The 17,627-nt window shown below is 38.9% G+C and overlaps 1 protein-coding gene across 2 annotated transcripts in view; it reads right to left on the bottom strand.

Moving 5' to 3' along the window:
* PHF20 (PHD finger protein 20) overlaps positions 1-16,509 on the bottom strand; it is a 34,420-nt gene extending 17,911 nt beyond the window's left edge. For both annotated transcript variants that reach the window (XM_056867420.1, XM_056867421.1), the window contains exons 1-8: positions 16,380-16,509; positions 11,601-11,772; positions 10,910-10,994; positions 7,161-7,240; positions 6,039-6,423; positions 1,779-1,886; positions 1,222-1,395; positions 650-817 (exon numbers count right to left, since the gene is read on the bottom strand). In XM_056867420.1, coding sequence (XP_056723398.1) covers positions 650-817; positions 1,222-1,395; positions 1,779-1,886; positions 6,039-6,423; positions 7,161-7,240; positions 10,910-10,994; positions 11,601-11,772; positions 16,380-16,462 — 1,255 coding nt within the window. In that variant the 5' untranslated portion in view covers positions 16,463-16,509. The remainder of the gene's footprint in view (positions 1-649; positions 818-1,221; positions 1,396-1,778; positions 1,887-6,038; positions 6,424-7,160; positions 7,241-10,909; positions 10,995-11,600; positions 11,773-16,379) is intronic.
* Positions 16,510-17,627: the final 1,118 nt, after the last annotated feature.

Below are 17,627 nucleotides of genomic sequence, written 5' to 3'. Positions count from 1 at the left end.
CCAACTGAGGTTGGCAGTTTTTTAAAAAAGGTTGTCTTTATTAAGATCTGCCCCTGAAGCCCTGCTCTCTGTGCCCCCACCTTCAGAGGTGAGGGGGGTGGCAAGAGACAGGGCATTTTCTGTGGTGGCACTTTGCCTTTGGAATGCCCTCCTCCTCTAGGCTCACCTGGCACCTTTTACTTTCTTTTAGGTGCCAGGCTAAAACAAATCTTTTTTACCCAGGCTTTTAACTAGAGCTTTTATCTTATCTGCTTTTTAATGTTTTGCTTCTGTTTTATGGACAGTTATGCTGTTTATTTTTAATGGCTTGTGTTTTAATGGCTTGTATGTTAATACTGTGTTTTTAAATTGTAAGCCGCCTCCAGTAGAACTCTGAAGAGATGCACAGAAATATTTGAAATAAATATAAAAATAGGATCCTCCCAAAAAAAAACCAAAGAATAAGAGCACAGTCATGTTAGACTAATCTTATCTCTTTTTGGAGACAGTTACTACCTTGCTGGATCAAGGGTATGCTGAATACATAAGTTTATCTTGATTTCAGTAAGGCTTTAGACAAGGTTCCACATAGTATTGTTGTTGACAAATTGGGAAATATTGAATATACATATATACATATATAAATATAAACACACACACACACACACACCTGTAACAGATGCCTCTGAAGTCTCTTGTAATTCAGGTATAGAGGAAGACTCTTTTATATTCACTTCCTTTAATCTGTTCTCATCTACTAAAGTCTGAGATACTTCTGAAGATGGAGGCAACTGTTCACTAATATTTTGGTCAGAGTCAACACATGTTTCTGATGGACCTAAAAGACAAAGAAAAGAAGATAAGTTGAAAACAACACACAGACATGCAACCTTCAGATAATACCTACTTGCTGAGATATTAGCAGAAATGAAACAAGTGGTTTTTTTTGTTTTTCAAGTAGGCTATAAAATACTCATGTACAAACTGATTTGAATGTCTGTTCAGTTCACGCAATTGCGAGAGAAAGGTAAAGGTCTGCTAGGCACTACTAGTGCTTCTACACTTCTGCATTCTATAACCACCCATGCTCAATTCTTGCAAAATCCATTAAAATCCCTTCTTATACAGCAATAATTTGCTTGCTCAATAATGCAAATTAATTTAATTTAGCAACCAAATTACACGGGGCCATGTAATCATGTAAAGCATGAAGAAAAAACACTTATACTGTAAGCTATTTACCTTCACTTGTTTCTTTTGGGCTTGATTCTGGATCTTTTAAGGCTTCAATTTCATCTAGTTGTGGTATTACAATATCAGTATCTAAAGCCTCTTGACTACTACTCGTAGAATGTCGTGACCGTCTCTTTATGGAATCTTTTTCACTGCCTGGAGAATTTTTCAATTTTTCTTGTGCTTAAAAGATATTTTAAGTATATATTTAATAAATACACTGAATGAACAGATTTTAACAAATATCTCAAAACGTAAGCAGTTTGAACTACCACATTCTTTGTTCAGTCCTCCAAAGAGCAGCTACAGCACCATTTATGGTGTGTAATGTTATCTGTATTCTCCCCCAACTGGTATGTTAGTATTATCCAACCTGCTGCCTACAGTGATGCCTGGAGATCTTAAATAAGGGAAATGATTGGTTATCTTCACTGTAATGAAAGCAATGATTTAAGAAAATCTTGTCTTTTGAACCAGGCCCTTTCTTTTTTAAGGGCAGCCTTGCTCTAGAATATTTTCTGTTTACTTAAATAGGCCTCACATTATTAAGAGTGAAAAATACTCACACATATTCTTTTGAAGTCGGGGACGTTTTGAAGGGACTTCTCCTCCTTTAGGTATTTTCCGCCTTCTTAATTCTAAAGTTATTGGCTGTAATGTTTGAGAGCCTTGCTCTAAATATGTAAACAGAGAAAGGAAAAGTTTTGTAAATATCACAAGAGAAAAAGCATCCAACCTTCTGTCTTTTTTTAAAATAATATTTTTCGTGCTGACTTATAAAAGCTTCAAGGATCTAGCATTAGGAATCCCTTAATTTTATCTTCTCTTTTTTTTTACAACAAACTATCCAATTGTACTATATATATTACAATAAATGGTGATACTATTCCTGTACCATAATTATCACCTGTTCACTTTGCTGTAAAAAAGTTGTATGTGCCAGGGTTAAAAGGTTAGTGGTGTCTCTGGTTCTAACAAGTCATAGTAACAAAGATCAGCAACCGTTTTAACAGATAGGTCTGTTCACTGTTGTATACATGAGCTTCTTTGAAGACACTTAAACAGCAGTCAATGTAGATGACATTAGTGAAGGAAGAAACATATGAAGAGGATAAATTGAACAAAATATAGTGTGGAGTTTCAGGATATTTATTACAGCAGAACACATTTTATTTACATTATTTATTGTTGGCCACATAAAGTGTATGTGAAGAGCGAGATAAAAAGAGCGTAAGCAAATTAGGGGAGTAGCAATGGTTCAATGATGGATCATGTTTTGCAGGCAGAAGGCCTAGAGATATGAAGTCCTGGAAAAATACCAGGTAAAATCCAGTGAAAAAACATTCCCCCTTTTTTCCAAGGCCTCCCCCCCCCCATTTTTCCGATGCAAAAATTTGAAATTTTGGGGAGTACTTAAAAAAATCCCTATGAAATATTTTCCCTTTTAGAATGAATGAAATGCTTTTATAGACAAGGTGGGCATGCTTATACAGCTCTTAAATCCAAGATGCAAATACTGCAATTTTATGGGCTAACTTAAAAAAAAGATGTGTTTTATGTTGTTAAAGCTGTAAAATTAGCTTAGGTTTGATATGACAATATTTACATCTCTAAGAAGGCCCATCCCAAACCAGGTGCAATCTCTGGCATCTCTCCTTAAAAAAACTTAGGTAGTAAGAAGTGTTATGGAAAACCTTTCTGTGCCTCGGGACCCAGGACAGCCACTGTTAAACAGTCTAGACCGTAGTAAACTAGATGGACCAACTGTCTGCATTGGTAAAATGCAGCTTTGTAATTTCACATCACTTAAACCAGCTGTGTTAATAACAAAAACAGGATGTCTACCTTGTATGGTGTCATCAGAAAGGTTGTCTGTGTAGTCACACAACTGGGAGTTCGACTATACGTAGAACCTTGACTAGAACTTTCTAGAAAACATTTCTGGTGCTTCCTCCAACCACAGCAGTGTACTATGTATGCCTGGAGGGGGCAGGAAAGTGCCTCTCACTCGCTTCCTTTGACCGTCACAGCAGATGCCTGCATCAGAAACTCTCTCTTCAGAGTTTTAATTAAATAAGAATTCCATTCTCTCTCAGATACAAGGAGATATCTACTGTTTATCATCATCTTATATTCTAACAGAAAAGTTGGCCAAAGCTGAGGATTCTGAAATCCAGTGACTGCAGAAAAATGCAACCACAGATTTTAGGCTTGGTTGTCAGTAAAAGGCAAGGGGAGGGCCCTTTCCAGGCCAGATTTGAATTTTGAGGGAAGAACTACTGGGACCAGGCCTGGCTACAGTTGCTAGCTCCAGGTTGGGAAATTCCTGGAGAATTAGCCAATGTTAGGAAGTTCCCAGGACTTTCCCCCCCTCCCCTCCCTGTGTTTCTGTGTCTCCTGCGGCTTGTTTCAGCTTGACAGGCTGCTTTAGGTATGGTTCTGTCAGTTGCAAGTGTTTTTGTTGTTTTTAAAAAGTTTCCTCTTTGCTGAAGTTGGGTTTATGTCCAGCTTGGGGTTTTTTGTTTTATGGATTCTCCTGTTTTACCTAGTTCCTGATTCTTACATTTTACATATTTGAAATTCTTGAGCATTGCATGGTTTCAGATTCTCAGGTCTTACATTGGAGGGGCTTAGCAAGAGCTTCCAATGGGTGGAGAGATTCTTGAGTTTTACATTTTGTGTGTGTGGCAAGGTTCCTCCATAGGAAACAATGGAGGACAACCAGGGGCACCTTGCTCAGAGACCCATAGAATTGGACCTCTTGGTCCAATCAACTTGAAATTTGGGGGTTATTTAAAGAATAGACACCAGCACCTCCACTGCAATTTTGGTGCCAGTACCTTTAAAATCACCCCCAACCCCAGAAAGATTCCCCATAGGGAATAATGGAGCCGAAAAATATTGGAAACCTGGACAAAACCCAGATCCCAATACTACACAGAAACTGGAAATTCTGATATTTTTTGGCTCCAATATATACAGATTCAAAAAAGACCTTTTTTTTTTTTTTTTGCTGCACACCCCTACTGGGCAACTTGATATCACCTGAATTGCATGACTCAACCACACCTTGCTGCTTGCTGCTAATCAACAGCAGCCACCCCACAATAGCCAGTGTGCTGCAGTGGTTAGAGTTTCAGATTGGGACCTCAAACCCCATTCTGCTATGGAAGCTCACTGGGTGACCTCGAGCCAGTTACACATTCTCAGCTGAACCTACCTAACAGGGTTGCTGACATGATAAAATGGAGGAGAGGAGATTGATGTAAGAAGCATTGGGTCTGCACTATGGAGAAAGGCAGGATATAAATGAAGTAAATAAATAAGATGGAGGCAGATAAAAGGTAGATTGGTGTGTGGGTATGAAGGAGAGAAGGAAGCAGGGAAAGATAAGGATATGAGAGGTGCTACGATAAGAGAAAGAGTAAATAGTTTGGGGAGGGGATGGAGGGCAAAAGGAAGTGCCCCCAGCCCTTGCAGGTTCACCCCAGTGCAAATGGGCCCAAGCTTGGATGGCACTGAACATCTGGGCCATATTTTTCCCGGGGAGAGGAAAGCTGAAGACAGGGTAGCAGATAAAAGTAGTAGCTGCTGCTCACAGAGAAGGAATCAGGAAAAGAGGAGAGGCCACGGGGGCTTTCAGGAAAAAGAAAGGCTGTAGTTAAGGGAGAGGAAAATGACATACGCACTTGCAAATGACTCAGAGCAGCCACAGGATCATGGAGCTTTCAAGGCAAGAGTTAAGCAGAGGTGGTTGCCATTTCTTCCACTGCACAGCAACCCGTCTTCCTTGATGGTCTCCCCTCCAAGTACTAAGCAGGCCTACCCTGCTTAGCTTCCAAGCTCTGACAAGGTTAGGCTGGGCTATTAGGCTAGGTTACTCCTCCCGATTTCCCTCTCCTTTGATTCTCTACAGTTATGGTGTTGCAGATAATGTTTAAATACTGTTCTTCCTGTAGTGCAGAATTACACACAACAGACTTGTTCATGTCTTGTCAGTAGTATGTGCCAAAAGGATCTAGGGGTCTTAGACAACCATACACTGAATATGAGTCAGCAGTGTGATGCGGTAGCTGAAAAGGCAAATGTGATTTTGGGATGTATCAACAGAAGTATAGTGTCCAGATCACACGATGTGATGGTATTGCTTTATTCTGCTCTGGTTAGACCTCACGTAGAGTATTGTGTTCAGTTTTGGGCACCACAATTTAAGAAAGAAGTAAGACAAGCTGGAATGTGTCCAGAAGAGGGCAACAAAGATAGTGAGGGGTCGGGAGACCAAGTCCCATGAGGAAAGATTGAAGGAGCTCTGTATGTTTAGCATGGAGAGGAGATGACTGAGAGGTGATATGATAACCATCTTCAAGTACCTGAAGGGCTGTCATATAGAGGATGGTGTGGAGTTGCCCCAGAAGGTCAGAACCATCTTCTGGGCATGGAATAGGGGTCACTTGAGGTGTGTGTGTGTTTGGGGGGGAGATGGTTGTGAATTTCCTGCATTGTGCAGGGGGTTGGACTAGATGACCCTGGTGGTACCTTCCAACTCTATGATTCTATGTCTTGTACCTGGGCAAAGTACATCAGGCAAGGAACATCACATTGAGACTGTCCTCACTGTCAAAAAATTAATAAAAATATATTTTTACTAAAGTAAAAATCATTTAGCTCTAGAAAGTGAAGATCAAGGTTCAACACACATTTCAGCTCCTAGTTGTGTGATGCACAGAGAAATCTGTGTATGTTGGGCTCCTTGCATATGTTTATATACAAGAGATCGTACCTGTTATAAGAATATAGGAAAACCAGTCTCAAACATTAAAACTGACCTGCTGGTGGTACCACAGGAGGCCTACCCCGCCGTCTTTTTGTCTCTTTGAGATTTTCTGGTGGGGTCTTTACGCTGTCATTTTCAGGTTTCTTTTCAATCTGGGTATCTATTGAAAATTCCCTATCATTCTCAGATATATTCTCTTTGTCTTCTTTCCCATCCTTTGGCAGAGCCTTTTCAGACACTTTGCCTTTTTCTGAAGCAACTATTAGTTTTCCATCTTTATCAGGTTTAGACCTTCGTTCAATCTTTAACGCCTTTTCATCCTTGTCTTTCTTTTTATTCTCAGCTGTTTTCCTCTGTTCTTTAAACTTTTCCCATCTTTCAGGAGATGAAGGGATTTCATTACCTCTCTCCTTGGGTTTTGGATTATTCACTACAGACTAGAAACAAAAGTGCAAAATTTGATTTCTTTCTATTGCAAGAAAATTTATTTAGAAGACCAAAACCGAAGCAAGCAAATTAACAGGATCCTACAATAGCTAGAATCTTGTGAACACGTAGTATTGTCATGCTATTGTTTATGGTTTTTGTTTTTACCGCTCATTCAATTGCATAAACATAAAAACAAACGTATAAATCCATAAATAAGTTAAATAGGTACCACATTTGACAATAGTTGAAGTTCACAAAAGACTATGGTTGCATCTATATGGCAAGAATTCTCCATTACCTGTCATTGCCACTATGAATGCAGAGGCATTCATATGGGATCATTCTTGCCACTTTGGTTTGGATGCCAAACCAGAGTAAAACCTCTGTGTGGAAGCAACCTATGTAGAGGACAGCAGGCAAAAATGTCTGTAGTCTTTGATACTTTTATGAAAAATACAGAATAAAACAGGGATGGATGTCCTAAATAATGTGTTGAAAATAGATGTTCCGAAATTGTATCTTAGATTCATAAACAATAAGTAACTTTCTTTAGTATGTACCCTGCATGTAAAAAATAGACCTGTCCTCTACAAACCTATAGATTAAATATAGGTCTAATGCATAAAAACAGCTTTAACATCTTTAGGCTCCAATGAAACACAAGAATCAGCAACCTTGCTACATCCTCAAACAATTTTAATGTTAGCAAATTAATTTTAATTAATTAATTTAAAATCTTTCCTACCTGATCTTTGGAAAAGGCTTTGACATGTATATTCTTTACTGTCTGAACTACACCATCATAAAATTTCACAGTGTATGTACCTGGAATTAAAAAAGAAGAAGTCAGAACGACCAGTATGATTTATTTTGAACTGTCCCAATTACTTAACATAGAAAAAGGAAAAGGCTGGCACACATACACTGAGCTTAAAATCTAATATAAGCAAGATGCTTGTTCCACAAAATAAGTTATTCTTTTCAGGTCTCTCTAAATAACAAGACCAATTTTTCCCAGCTCACTTCAGGTGAGGTTATAGAATCTGATCCTGTGTTTGTGAGAGCAAGAGCTTCCTTACAGCAGCACATCTTTCCACAGAATCTCTTTAAAAAGTATTGCTGGAGGTAGCATGACTCTGTGGTCCAAAAGCCACCAGGAACAGCAAGTCTCGAGTGAGGAGGAACTGGGTGAAACCATCCCAATTTTGCTCTTGGGCGAATTGAAAGCCTGCTCCACGACACTCCTCTACCAATGAAAGAGTGAGGTGGAGCCAGTTTTGCGCAATTGCCTCTCCTCACTGAAGCCCCCTTGTCTTTTTCCATGACAGACCCATGACCTGCATCAATGCCTTCTTGGGGGGGTCTGCAGAGGATTGCCATGGGAAGAAGGTGGTGGTGGGGGGAAATCTGCCTCCATGAGACCAACCTTAAGATCCAAACCATATTTTTGGTATATCAGTAATTCTGTTGTAGCCGACTTATGGCAACCCCATAGGGTTTTCAAGGCAAGAGATTTCAGAGGTGGTTTGCCATTGCCTGCCTCTGCGTCCCGACCATGGACTTCTTTGGTGGTCTACCATTCAAATACTAAACTAGGGCTGACCCTGCTTAGCTTCTGACATCTGACGATATTAGGCTAGTCTGAGCTATTCCAGTCAGGGAAATTCTGAAATACATGCAATTAAAACATTGTTTTGTCTTCTTTTTTTTTACCTATCATTCTTTAAACAAATAATTATAGGTAATGTGATGGCTAGAACAGTGTTGGCAGTAGACTCATGCCAAATTTAAAAGAGCACATTGTACAGCTCATTTGAAGGCCTATGAGATGGTGGTGATAGTGACAAAGTATTTTCTCTGCCACATCTATGTTAGCTGAATTGTTGTTTAGAATAATGCAAAATGTGATGAGTCCTAGAATTCAGTCCCAAAGTGATAGGGATTCAACATTAAGCCATGAACGGCAGCAAGAATAATATACATGACAAAATGGAAAGCAGAAATATACCCAGATGTGACTGCATGGATGAATAAGATAACAGAATATGTAACTATGACAAAACTAACATATTTTATACATAACAGACCAATCTCGTAATTTCAGGAGAAATTGAATGTTTAATTATATACTAGAAATTAAGAATAGAATTAAACCATAACAGAATAAGAGTGATTTAGGTAATACATGTTTTTATAATAAATACATTATTAGATATGAAGACGTATTGAGAATATAGAGTATTGTAATTCAAAGAAGTTAATGATTAAAAAGTTATTTCAAAAAAGTAAGTTCCATATAAACTGTAATATGATGATTGTTTATGTTTCAATGTTTTATGTTTGTGAAAAGAAATAATAAAAAAACATTATGCCATGATGATACTTTATGATTCTCTGCTGATAAAATATCTCAGCACTGGTCCAAACTGGATGCCAATCTGACAGATCAAGTAGCAGAGTTGTCAGAAACTCCATATAATCCGTTTTTACAGAAAGTTCTGAATTGATCTCCCTGAACAATGTACTAAAGTCTGATGGGATCCTAGGAGTTGTAAAGCCAACCACTTGTAGTGTTAAGTTTGCAAAGGGAATTCTGCTGTATACTTAATTTAAATTTGTATTAGGTTTATTTTACTTCATAACTCACTTTACCCATGCAATCCTGAAAAAGGGGGGGGCAAATGTCCTTAGGAGCTGATGCAAACCCGTGCCGGCATAAGTGCCCCTTTGCACCACGATAAGGGGCACTTGATGCCAGTGCTAGGGCACTTACACTGGCCCCAGAGATCAACAAGGCACTGTGGCATGGGGACAATGGCGCAGCCACCCCACCAACATTGTCCTACCATCTCTCCCTGCGCCAGCATCCTGGGACGCATTCCCAGGGCGTTCCTGGGGCGGAGCTGCCTTTAGGCAGGTTCCTAACCACTTTTGGCTTAGGAACGCCCCCTCATGCCACAGCATTGCTATACCAGCTATTTTGCTGGCACAGCCTCGCTAAAGTGAATGTTTTTTTTATTATTTCTAATTTTAAATTGATTTTCCTACCTTTTTTCTGGCCATGAAACCTCACAGGGACAGCGCGGCTGCACTGTCCATGGCCACCAGTGTACCACCCCTCCACTCAGGATTGCTCTGCCCGTCCCCAGTGTGAGAGAAAAGCAGGTTAAAATATTTAAATAAATATTCCCTATTTGCTGTTTAAATCATTTTGGGGAAGTGAAGGTTTCACTCTGAAATATTAACAATTCCTTCGAGAATCAGGGTGAATTTCCTATGATTCTGAAGAAGGTAATAATTCACCTTTTGTTTTAAAATACCATGGCTAATTATCTCATTTACCATTCTTGGGCAGAGTAACAGAAGAGCAGTGGTGGAGAAATTCCACAATTTCCTGGATGGCTCATTTGCGCTTTATCAATTTCAATTGGTTTCCAGGCCTTGCCTGGATGGAGACTATTCTAGTTCTAGCGTATGGCCTCTGAATACAGCGGGATAAGGGAAATGTTCCTCTATTGAATCTTTAACCAGTTTTCAAAATAGTTCTTTAAAACAGGAAACTATGTTGAAATGGTTTTGGTCTTTTGTCCAAATGTACCCAGAAAGTCAAGGTGCACACAGCAGAGTCAACGAGGAGGAGCATAGGAGAGAGCCAGCATGGTGTAGTGGTTAAGAGTGGTGGTTTGGAGCAGTGGACTCTGATCTGGAGAACCAAGTTTGATTCCCCACTCCTCCACATGAGCGGTGGAGGCTAATCTGGTGAACTGGATTTGTTTCCCCACTCCTACACATGAAGCCAGCTGGGTGACCTTGGGTAGTCACACGCTCTCAGACCCACCTACCTCCACAGGGTGTCTGTTGTGGGGAGGGGAAGGGAAGGTGACTGTAAGCCGGTTTGATTCTTCATTAAGTGGTAGAGAAAGTCGGCATATAAAAAACAACTCTTCTTCACTGTGGTTCCCTCTTTGCCCCCTAAAACACCTGGGAGTGGCCAGTGAGAACAAGCAAGCAGTTTGCTTCCCCTTCAGCCAGCTTTCCAGCCTTTTGTCAGGTGGGGAGTGTGTGGCAGTGGGAAGGGCCAGGGCAAAGGGAGGAAGCAGTTCCCTTTCCAGGGCCATTTTGGCCTTGCAGTCTACCTCTGATGGTGGCTGGCTGCTGATGCTTTAATCTCTGTGAAGCTTGTGATGTTAATACCTGTTGCTAGCTTTAGCTATCCCTAACCTGGATGACCCAGGCTAGCCTAATCTTGTCAGATCTTGGAAGCTAAACAGGGTTCGTCCTGGTTAGTATTTGGAAGGGAGATCACCAAGGAATTCCAGGGTCGCTAAGCAGAAGAAGGCAATGGCAAACTACCTCTGTTAGTCTCTTGCCTTGAAAACCCTAAGGGGTCGCCGTAAGTTGGCTGCGACTTGATGACACTTTCCACTCACACAAAGCTTTAGCTGGCTCCGTAGGTAATTAAGATGGGATTAAAATGTTTTAATGAAGTCTTACCATCCTTGTTGACAGAAGTAACTTTGGCTGGATAAAAACGACAATCAGACCAGCAAGCCAACACCTGATCATTTGTATGAAATCCCTTAAAAAAACAAACCAGAAACAGATCCTTAACATTCTAACCTATAGAAGTGCAGGCAGAAATATACTGCTTCATTATAGTGTTAATAAAGTACCTAATCCTTCTGACAGAATGTAATTAAAAATACTCAAGGTATATCTGACAGATTTGTAAAGGAAGAGATGGTCAATGTTAAGCAAGTTTTAAAACAAAAAATTCTGAATAAAATTATGCCTTATGTATTTTTGATTGGATATAATTTTAACAGGTAGCTGTTGGCTGTTTTTATTCTTGTATTTTATATAAATAAAAAGTATATAAACACTCAAAATTAGAAAACTGTAATGGGAAGTAGGCTAACAAGAATCTCAGGGTTAAAAACAAGGTTAAACTGCTCACTGATTTCTTTTATCATTTTAAGTTGTTTTAAACTCTTGTGAGCAGAGCTCTGGAGGGAAGCTAGCAAAATAACCAAAAAAACATATTATTTATTAAAGAAAAGTGGCAGGAACAAGATAATAAGAAATTACAAGTTAACTTCAAGCTCTTAAAGGCCTTCTAGGCTTATAAAATTTGCATGCAATTCTCAAAAAATGGAAAGCACACTAAGATCTGTTTTTTACTTACAGAAGATATTTCTTCCTCTTGTAATCCTTCCTTCCGTAGCTGTATTTTCTCTAACGGACGCAAATAAGGGCTGTCCCAACAAAACCATTCATCATAGCGATGATTCCAGCGTTTAAAATGGATAAGCACCTTTCCTTCCTCATAATCAATTTCTTCAATGTGAGCTGGATACCTAAATCAAATAAAGTTAATTTAAAATATTCTTGCTAAGAAAAATTAGTGTTTCTCACAAAATGACAGGCAAGCTACAATGCAAATCCAGACTATTTCGTATGTGCTTGGGGTATTAACAATTTAACGAGTGATGATGTCCATTTGTGTAAATACCATTTTCCAGCACTAACTGCTTCATGTGGAATCACTTCATTAACAAGGACTGGGAGCCCAACCTACGAGCAGGGTGTGGCAATGGAAAGAAGAGTTACAACAAATCTGATGGGACAGGAGGGAGAATAGTGGTATAAGTTGCAGGAGAAAAGTGGGCCAATCAGAGAAAAAAATAGTTGTGGGCAAGAAGACTTTGCTCCCCCCCCCTGCTATTCATAGCACAATTTGCTTCTAAGACTATAAATGTGGGTTCTCTCATCTATTTTTCATCTCTGAGACTGTTATTTGCCCACTAGGACTTCTTGGCTCGAAAATACAGCCTAAACAATATAAATATTGGCTCAAAAGGAGAGCAACAAATTGAAAGTAAGCCATTTATTTATTTATAAAATGGTTATGCCACCTCTCTAGGAACTTACCCAACGTGGCTTACAAAATAAAAACAAAATGTTAAAAGATATTAATAAAAATCCATCATTAAAAACTTAGCCTAGAATAAAAAAACAGACCATAAAAACAGGGCACTGACAGCTTAAAATAACAGTTTCTAGACTAAAATAGTATTAAAAAGATCAACCCCATAATTAAAAGCCTGAATGAACAGAAGCGCCAAGTGAGCCTCAAAGGGAGGGGCATTCCATAAGACAAAGAAGAGTGGTAATAATTATGGATACTCATCAGCCCCACCAACTAATACTGCTGTAATAGTAGTATTCAAAACTAGTCTATTTTAAAATTAAAAACAATACTTTGTGGATGGTCCATTTTCACAAGTGAAAATAGTCTTCTGGGAAACACTGCAGAAGTTATACTGAAAGCTTCATGCTCCTTGAAGAAACTTCCAGCAGTGCAATATCCACGTGGGTGCAAAAACTGAAAAGATGCCCTCAAGCATCTCGGCTTATCATGGAGAATTATTCCCTGTTGACAGCAGTTAAAGCTGGGAAATAGATTTCACCATTCCATTTTGCTGGCGGGAATTTTTAGCTCTAAAGTGAAAGACTGCTCTGGGCAATTTAGAAACATTCCAGACAAGAGGGAGAAATCACCAGTGGAAGCAAGATGGCAAGCTGTCTGTCTAAGGCACATGATCACTCATATAAGTTCACAACAGAATGAGTGCTAAATATCTGGCATCCAAAAATCATACGTATTCATACCCTCTACTTTGTCTAAAAGCAAATAATAGCAACAACAACAAAAACTCCATATAGTAATGTATCCTTTTATTGTTTACAAGGCTGCTATTGCAATCACATCTATAGTGAAACTCTAGAAGACATTCCCCAGGCTACAGACTCATTGCTATCTTCGCTTTAGTGAGCGGTGTCTTATGCTGTGGGGGCACGTGATCTAACATAGAGTATTCTGAATGTTTCTAATAATGACTTGCAAATTTCAGTTGTGACTGAGGCTTGAAATTATTTAATTATTTTAAATGCTAAATCAACTTAACCATACCCCAAATTCTCCAGTACCTAAATGTATAGGATTACTATGTGTGTTTTCTCATACTTAGATTTTAGCACAAAAACCACCAGTTACCAACATCAACACACCTATGCTGTTTCCTGCCCCTTCTCCTACTGCCTACTCATCATCAACTGCTACTGCTGAGCTATCCTAGAGTCTGTCCCAGCTGTTTAAAGATGGACCTGAAAGTGAAAGCAACCACACACTTCAGCTTCCATTCATTACTACCCTGTAGTAGAACACCAGATGTGTCCTCAACTCACCTTCAGTCAATGAAAGACTGGAAGCCCTTGGGCTCTTAAAACAAAACACAATGATTGAAAACCAATATAGTGGAATTTCCATCATTTAACATACCACTGAACACTGCTGAGCTGTTTAAACAATGTCATGCTTCCACCTTGTATTCTGCAATGCTAATAGCTAGATTAAATCTCTCAAGAATCAGGTATTTAGCACAATTTCTAATCCAACCTATCACACCAGTTCTGGATGAGTAACAATAGTCTAATTTAAAATATCTCCATTATAAAGAGGATGCATTTTAAGTGTTTCGGGCAGCCTATTCATGAAGGGGGGGTGGCATATGTCCAGCGCAATTGTGCACACTGGCGTCCTGGGAGGCATTCCCAGGGGAGGAGCTGCCTGTAGGCAGCTTCCTAACTCCTTTCAGCCATTTTGCAAGCTGTGAAGATATGCCTGCAAAATCATAGTGCTGCCCCATGGAACTCTATGTGTAGTTCCAAGGGAGTTTTTACTAAAAGTAATTTTTAATTGACAGTATGTAACCCCTCTTCTTGTGAAGTCCTATCCAGTTCTTGCTGTGTATCTTATCAAGAAAAGGCCTCTGTTGAAAATTATCAGCTGATGTAAAAAACAGCTATTTCCACACAGTCTCACTCATACTATTCAGGCAATCACATAACACAGTGTCAGCCTAGCAAACTGCAATTTTCCTTGCAACACAGAGGTTTTTTTACTTGCATGTTATAAGTAGTAAAGTGGTTATTTAAAGGTTGCTTTTATAAGGCATTTTTATTGTCCAAAAATGTCTGTAAATAACTAAACAACTGTTGAACATTCTGATATTTCCAAACACTAATATGTTTTAAGTAACAATTTTTAAAAGTATCTCATATATTGCAAGCACAGGCATCTTCAATAATGAGGAGTTCTTCACGCTTGAAATGGGGACCTTGTGGTTTATACAGGAGTATCAAATGCCCATCTGAGTTCCTAATGCATTAGAAGCTCTTGGTTTTGCTAGTGATCAATGGTACAGGATCAAAATTTTACTACACTATCTCCTTCAGACCACTTTCTAAGGAATCCAAAAAAAGGTTTCAAAATTTAAGATACACCCCCAAAGCACATTAAATAGCTAGAAAATATCAGCAGTGGATCTGATAAATATGGAATTTAATAGATGTCAATTCCAACTATGTCATCAGGTGTTCTAAGTTAACGAAGGTCATTAACTCAAAATGTTTTTCACAGCTGTTAAGTACTACACTCTGGTCCTAATCCATTCTAAACATAACAGCCTCCTTTGGTTAGGCAGCAAGTTGTCTGGGGATGCAAACTATCTGCTATAAATCTGACAGCCTTACAAAAAAAAGTTCGCATACCAAAGCAAGTGTTCATGCTCTAGGAACCCGACTTGGGGGGAGGGGGGAGAGAAAGGAAACAGTATTCAAGCCAGAGTGTAGCTTGATTTTGGTGTGCAAAAGTCTGGTCTCCCCTGCTTTAAAGCTTCAAAGGTCCAGCTCAGATTCTCAAAAACACCCTCCTCCCTTTTCCTAAAGATGACTAACAAAGTAGCAAGCAGCCTGTCAAATATTCTCTGTTCATACCACACAAAATACAGCTGGGCTCCTGATTATTGTAAGGCATTCTCTACCAGACAGCTACTGTCAACTTCGGCAGTATAAAACTACATTATGTTAATTTTGAAATCAACATGGAAAAAATTCTCCAGTGCTTCACCTCCTTTTAAAATCTCCTCAATTTCTGAAGATTAGAATCTACTTTTACTTCAGTCACTTAACACAGGCCTTTCATTTCAAGCCACGAGCATCAAGTAGCTTTTACAGTGGACGGGATCACACTTCTAAAAGATTCAGCCTGCACCATAACTTGGTCCTCTGTTATTCCCAAATTTCTACAATATTTCTTACTCATATTACTGTGTTATGGGTACAAAATAAGAATAACGATGAGAACATTTGAATCATAACCAATTTGTTACCAGGGAGTCAAACCAAACCTTTACTGAAAAGCTTACCTGAACCTTTATTTTGTTCAGAAGCGGAACAGAATCTGAACCATATTTTTGCTGCTCAACTAGTGTTGAAGTAAAACCAGAGAAAAATAAGGATTTGACTAACAAGTACTGATGTACTCAATGGCCTCAGAATTTGTATATATTTCTTTAATCTAAGCATCTGCACTCTGTCCTCTTCCATCAGCTAGAAGGAAGAAAGCAGGATAGAGACCTGTTGCTTCTGTCATGCAATTCAGTATCAAGCAGACTGAACAGCTTCTGGTGCTGGAAGGAGAGTATTTCTGAGCACTGCAGACTATTTCTCCCATGCTGCAGTTTCTAGCTAGTTTATGTCATGGTTAAAGTTGCTGAATCAGTTTCTTGCCAACTTCTGACATGGGTCAGGATACCTACAGCTGATTAAGACTTTTCTGTACAGTATGGTTACTCATCTAGTAGAAAGATTAGGATACAACGTCATAAGGATACAAATCACCTCAGCACATGTACAAATCAGCATCTTCAATTTCGCCTACATGTACTGGAAACTGAAAGAGGTATGCCAAACTGATTATGAAAAAGTTATCTGTACTAGAACTTTAGGACTGGTTTCCATTCAACTGTGACTGAAGATTAATGGTTTGACTCTCTGTTTGTAGCACAATGTGTCAGCATCACAAAAATGTATCCAAGGGTTATCATGAAATAAGAAATACCAGTTTTTTAATCTGTCTCGGGCTTCCAACTGGGCTCCCACTTCAAAGCTGATACCTCTTCTGTTTGGTGGATGTTTTCTCATTTTGTAAAAAGCCGCTGCTTTTATTCCCCTGAAAAATGCAATTAAATATCAATCACTAGAAACTGAGTCATCTTTATAATTTCTAGTCTGTCTAATTAATTCAAGTAATTCACAACCCAATCTTTCAATTTTTAAAAATTGCCTTTACATTCATCATTATGTATGTTGAAATAAGTGCCCTTTAATATTTTAATATGCATTCTCCCTGATAACCAAGATTGCCCTTACATACCCTACATCTTCTGTGTCTATAATTTTTCAGGAAGTTAAATTAAGGATTAAATTTCATGCACTGTGGCTACCATGTGGAGGCAGCTTTATTGTTCCACACAACAAACTGTTTTGTATGTACTTTCTTGGATCACATGGATTAGCTCCACTTCTTGGTTTTCTTCAAGCCTCTGCAACCAATGTGCATAATGAACTGGTACACACAAAATCACTTGCCCTATGGAGTGACGAAGGCAATTTCAAGTGGCTTCTATGTAGCAGCTGTATTTTGAAGCAGCCCTCAGTCTAAGAGACCACAAGATTTACAGAATGCCCCTAACAGAGAAGAGTGTGCTGCACAAATGCTAATATTTTACAGATCTATTGTTACCTGATAATCATGCAGTATGCATCACTAGTAGCATACCAGGAAGAGAACTGAGGGATCCAAGTACAGTTTTCAAGCTCTATGAAATCTACGCATAACTAATCTGTAAGTGTCTTTGCTAGCTTTTTTTGGGGGGGGGGGCTTCTAGCTGAAGAGCTAACACAGTGCAGCTTTATTAGTTATTATGAACTGCCTGCAAAACTCAAATCCTTGAACAATAGCTTCCCCCCAAAAAAACTTCTAGATCTTTAGCACATGAGTAAGCTGGGACATAAAATGTTTTTCTCAATTTAGAGGCCCACTGTGAAAGTTCAGTGGCTTGTGTGTTAGTCAATATAATGAAATTCCAGTATCTCCTATATCTAAATGCTAATTTTCTCCAACAGGACAGAAAATAGGTTTAATTGCCTCAACATTTCTTTGTATCATGTGAAATGTTTGTTATGTCAATAAAGGTACCTGAACTGAACTGTATCAGGTTTACAGATTTGTTTTTAGTTTCAGGTGGACTTTATATATGGCTTAACATATATAAAGTAACTTAAAAAAACACAATCTGAACTAAAT

This window comes from Euleptes europaea, chromosome 2, assembly GCF_029931775.1.
Source record: "Euleptes europaea isolate rEulEur1 chromosome 2, rEulEur1.hap1, whole genome shotgun sequence".
Lineage (NCBI taxonomy): Eukaryota > Metazoa > Chordata > Lepidosauria > Squamata > Sphaerodactylidae > Euleptes > Euleptes europaea.
This window is presented reverse-complemented; position numbering and strand designations above follow the sequence as displayed.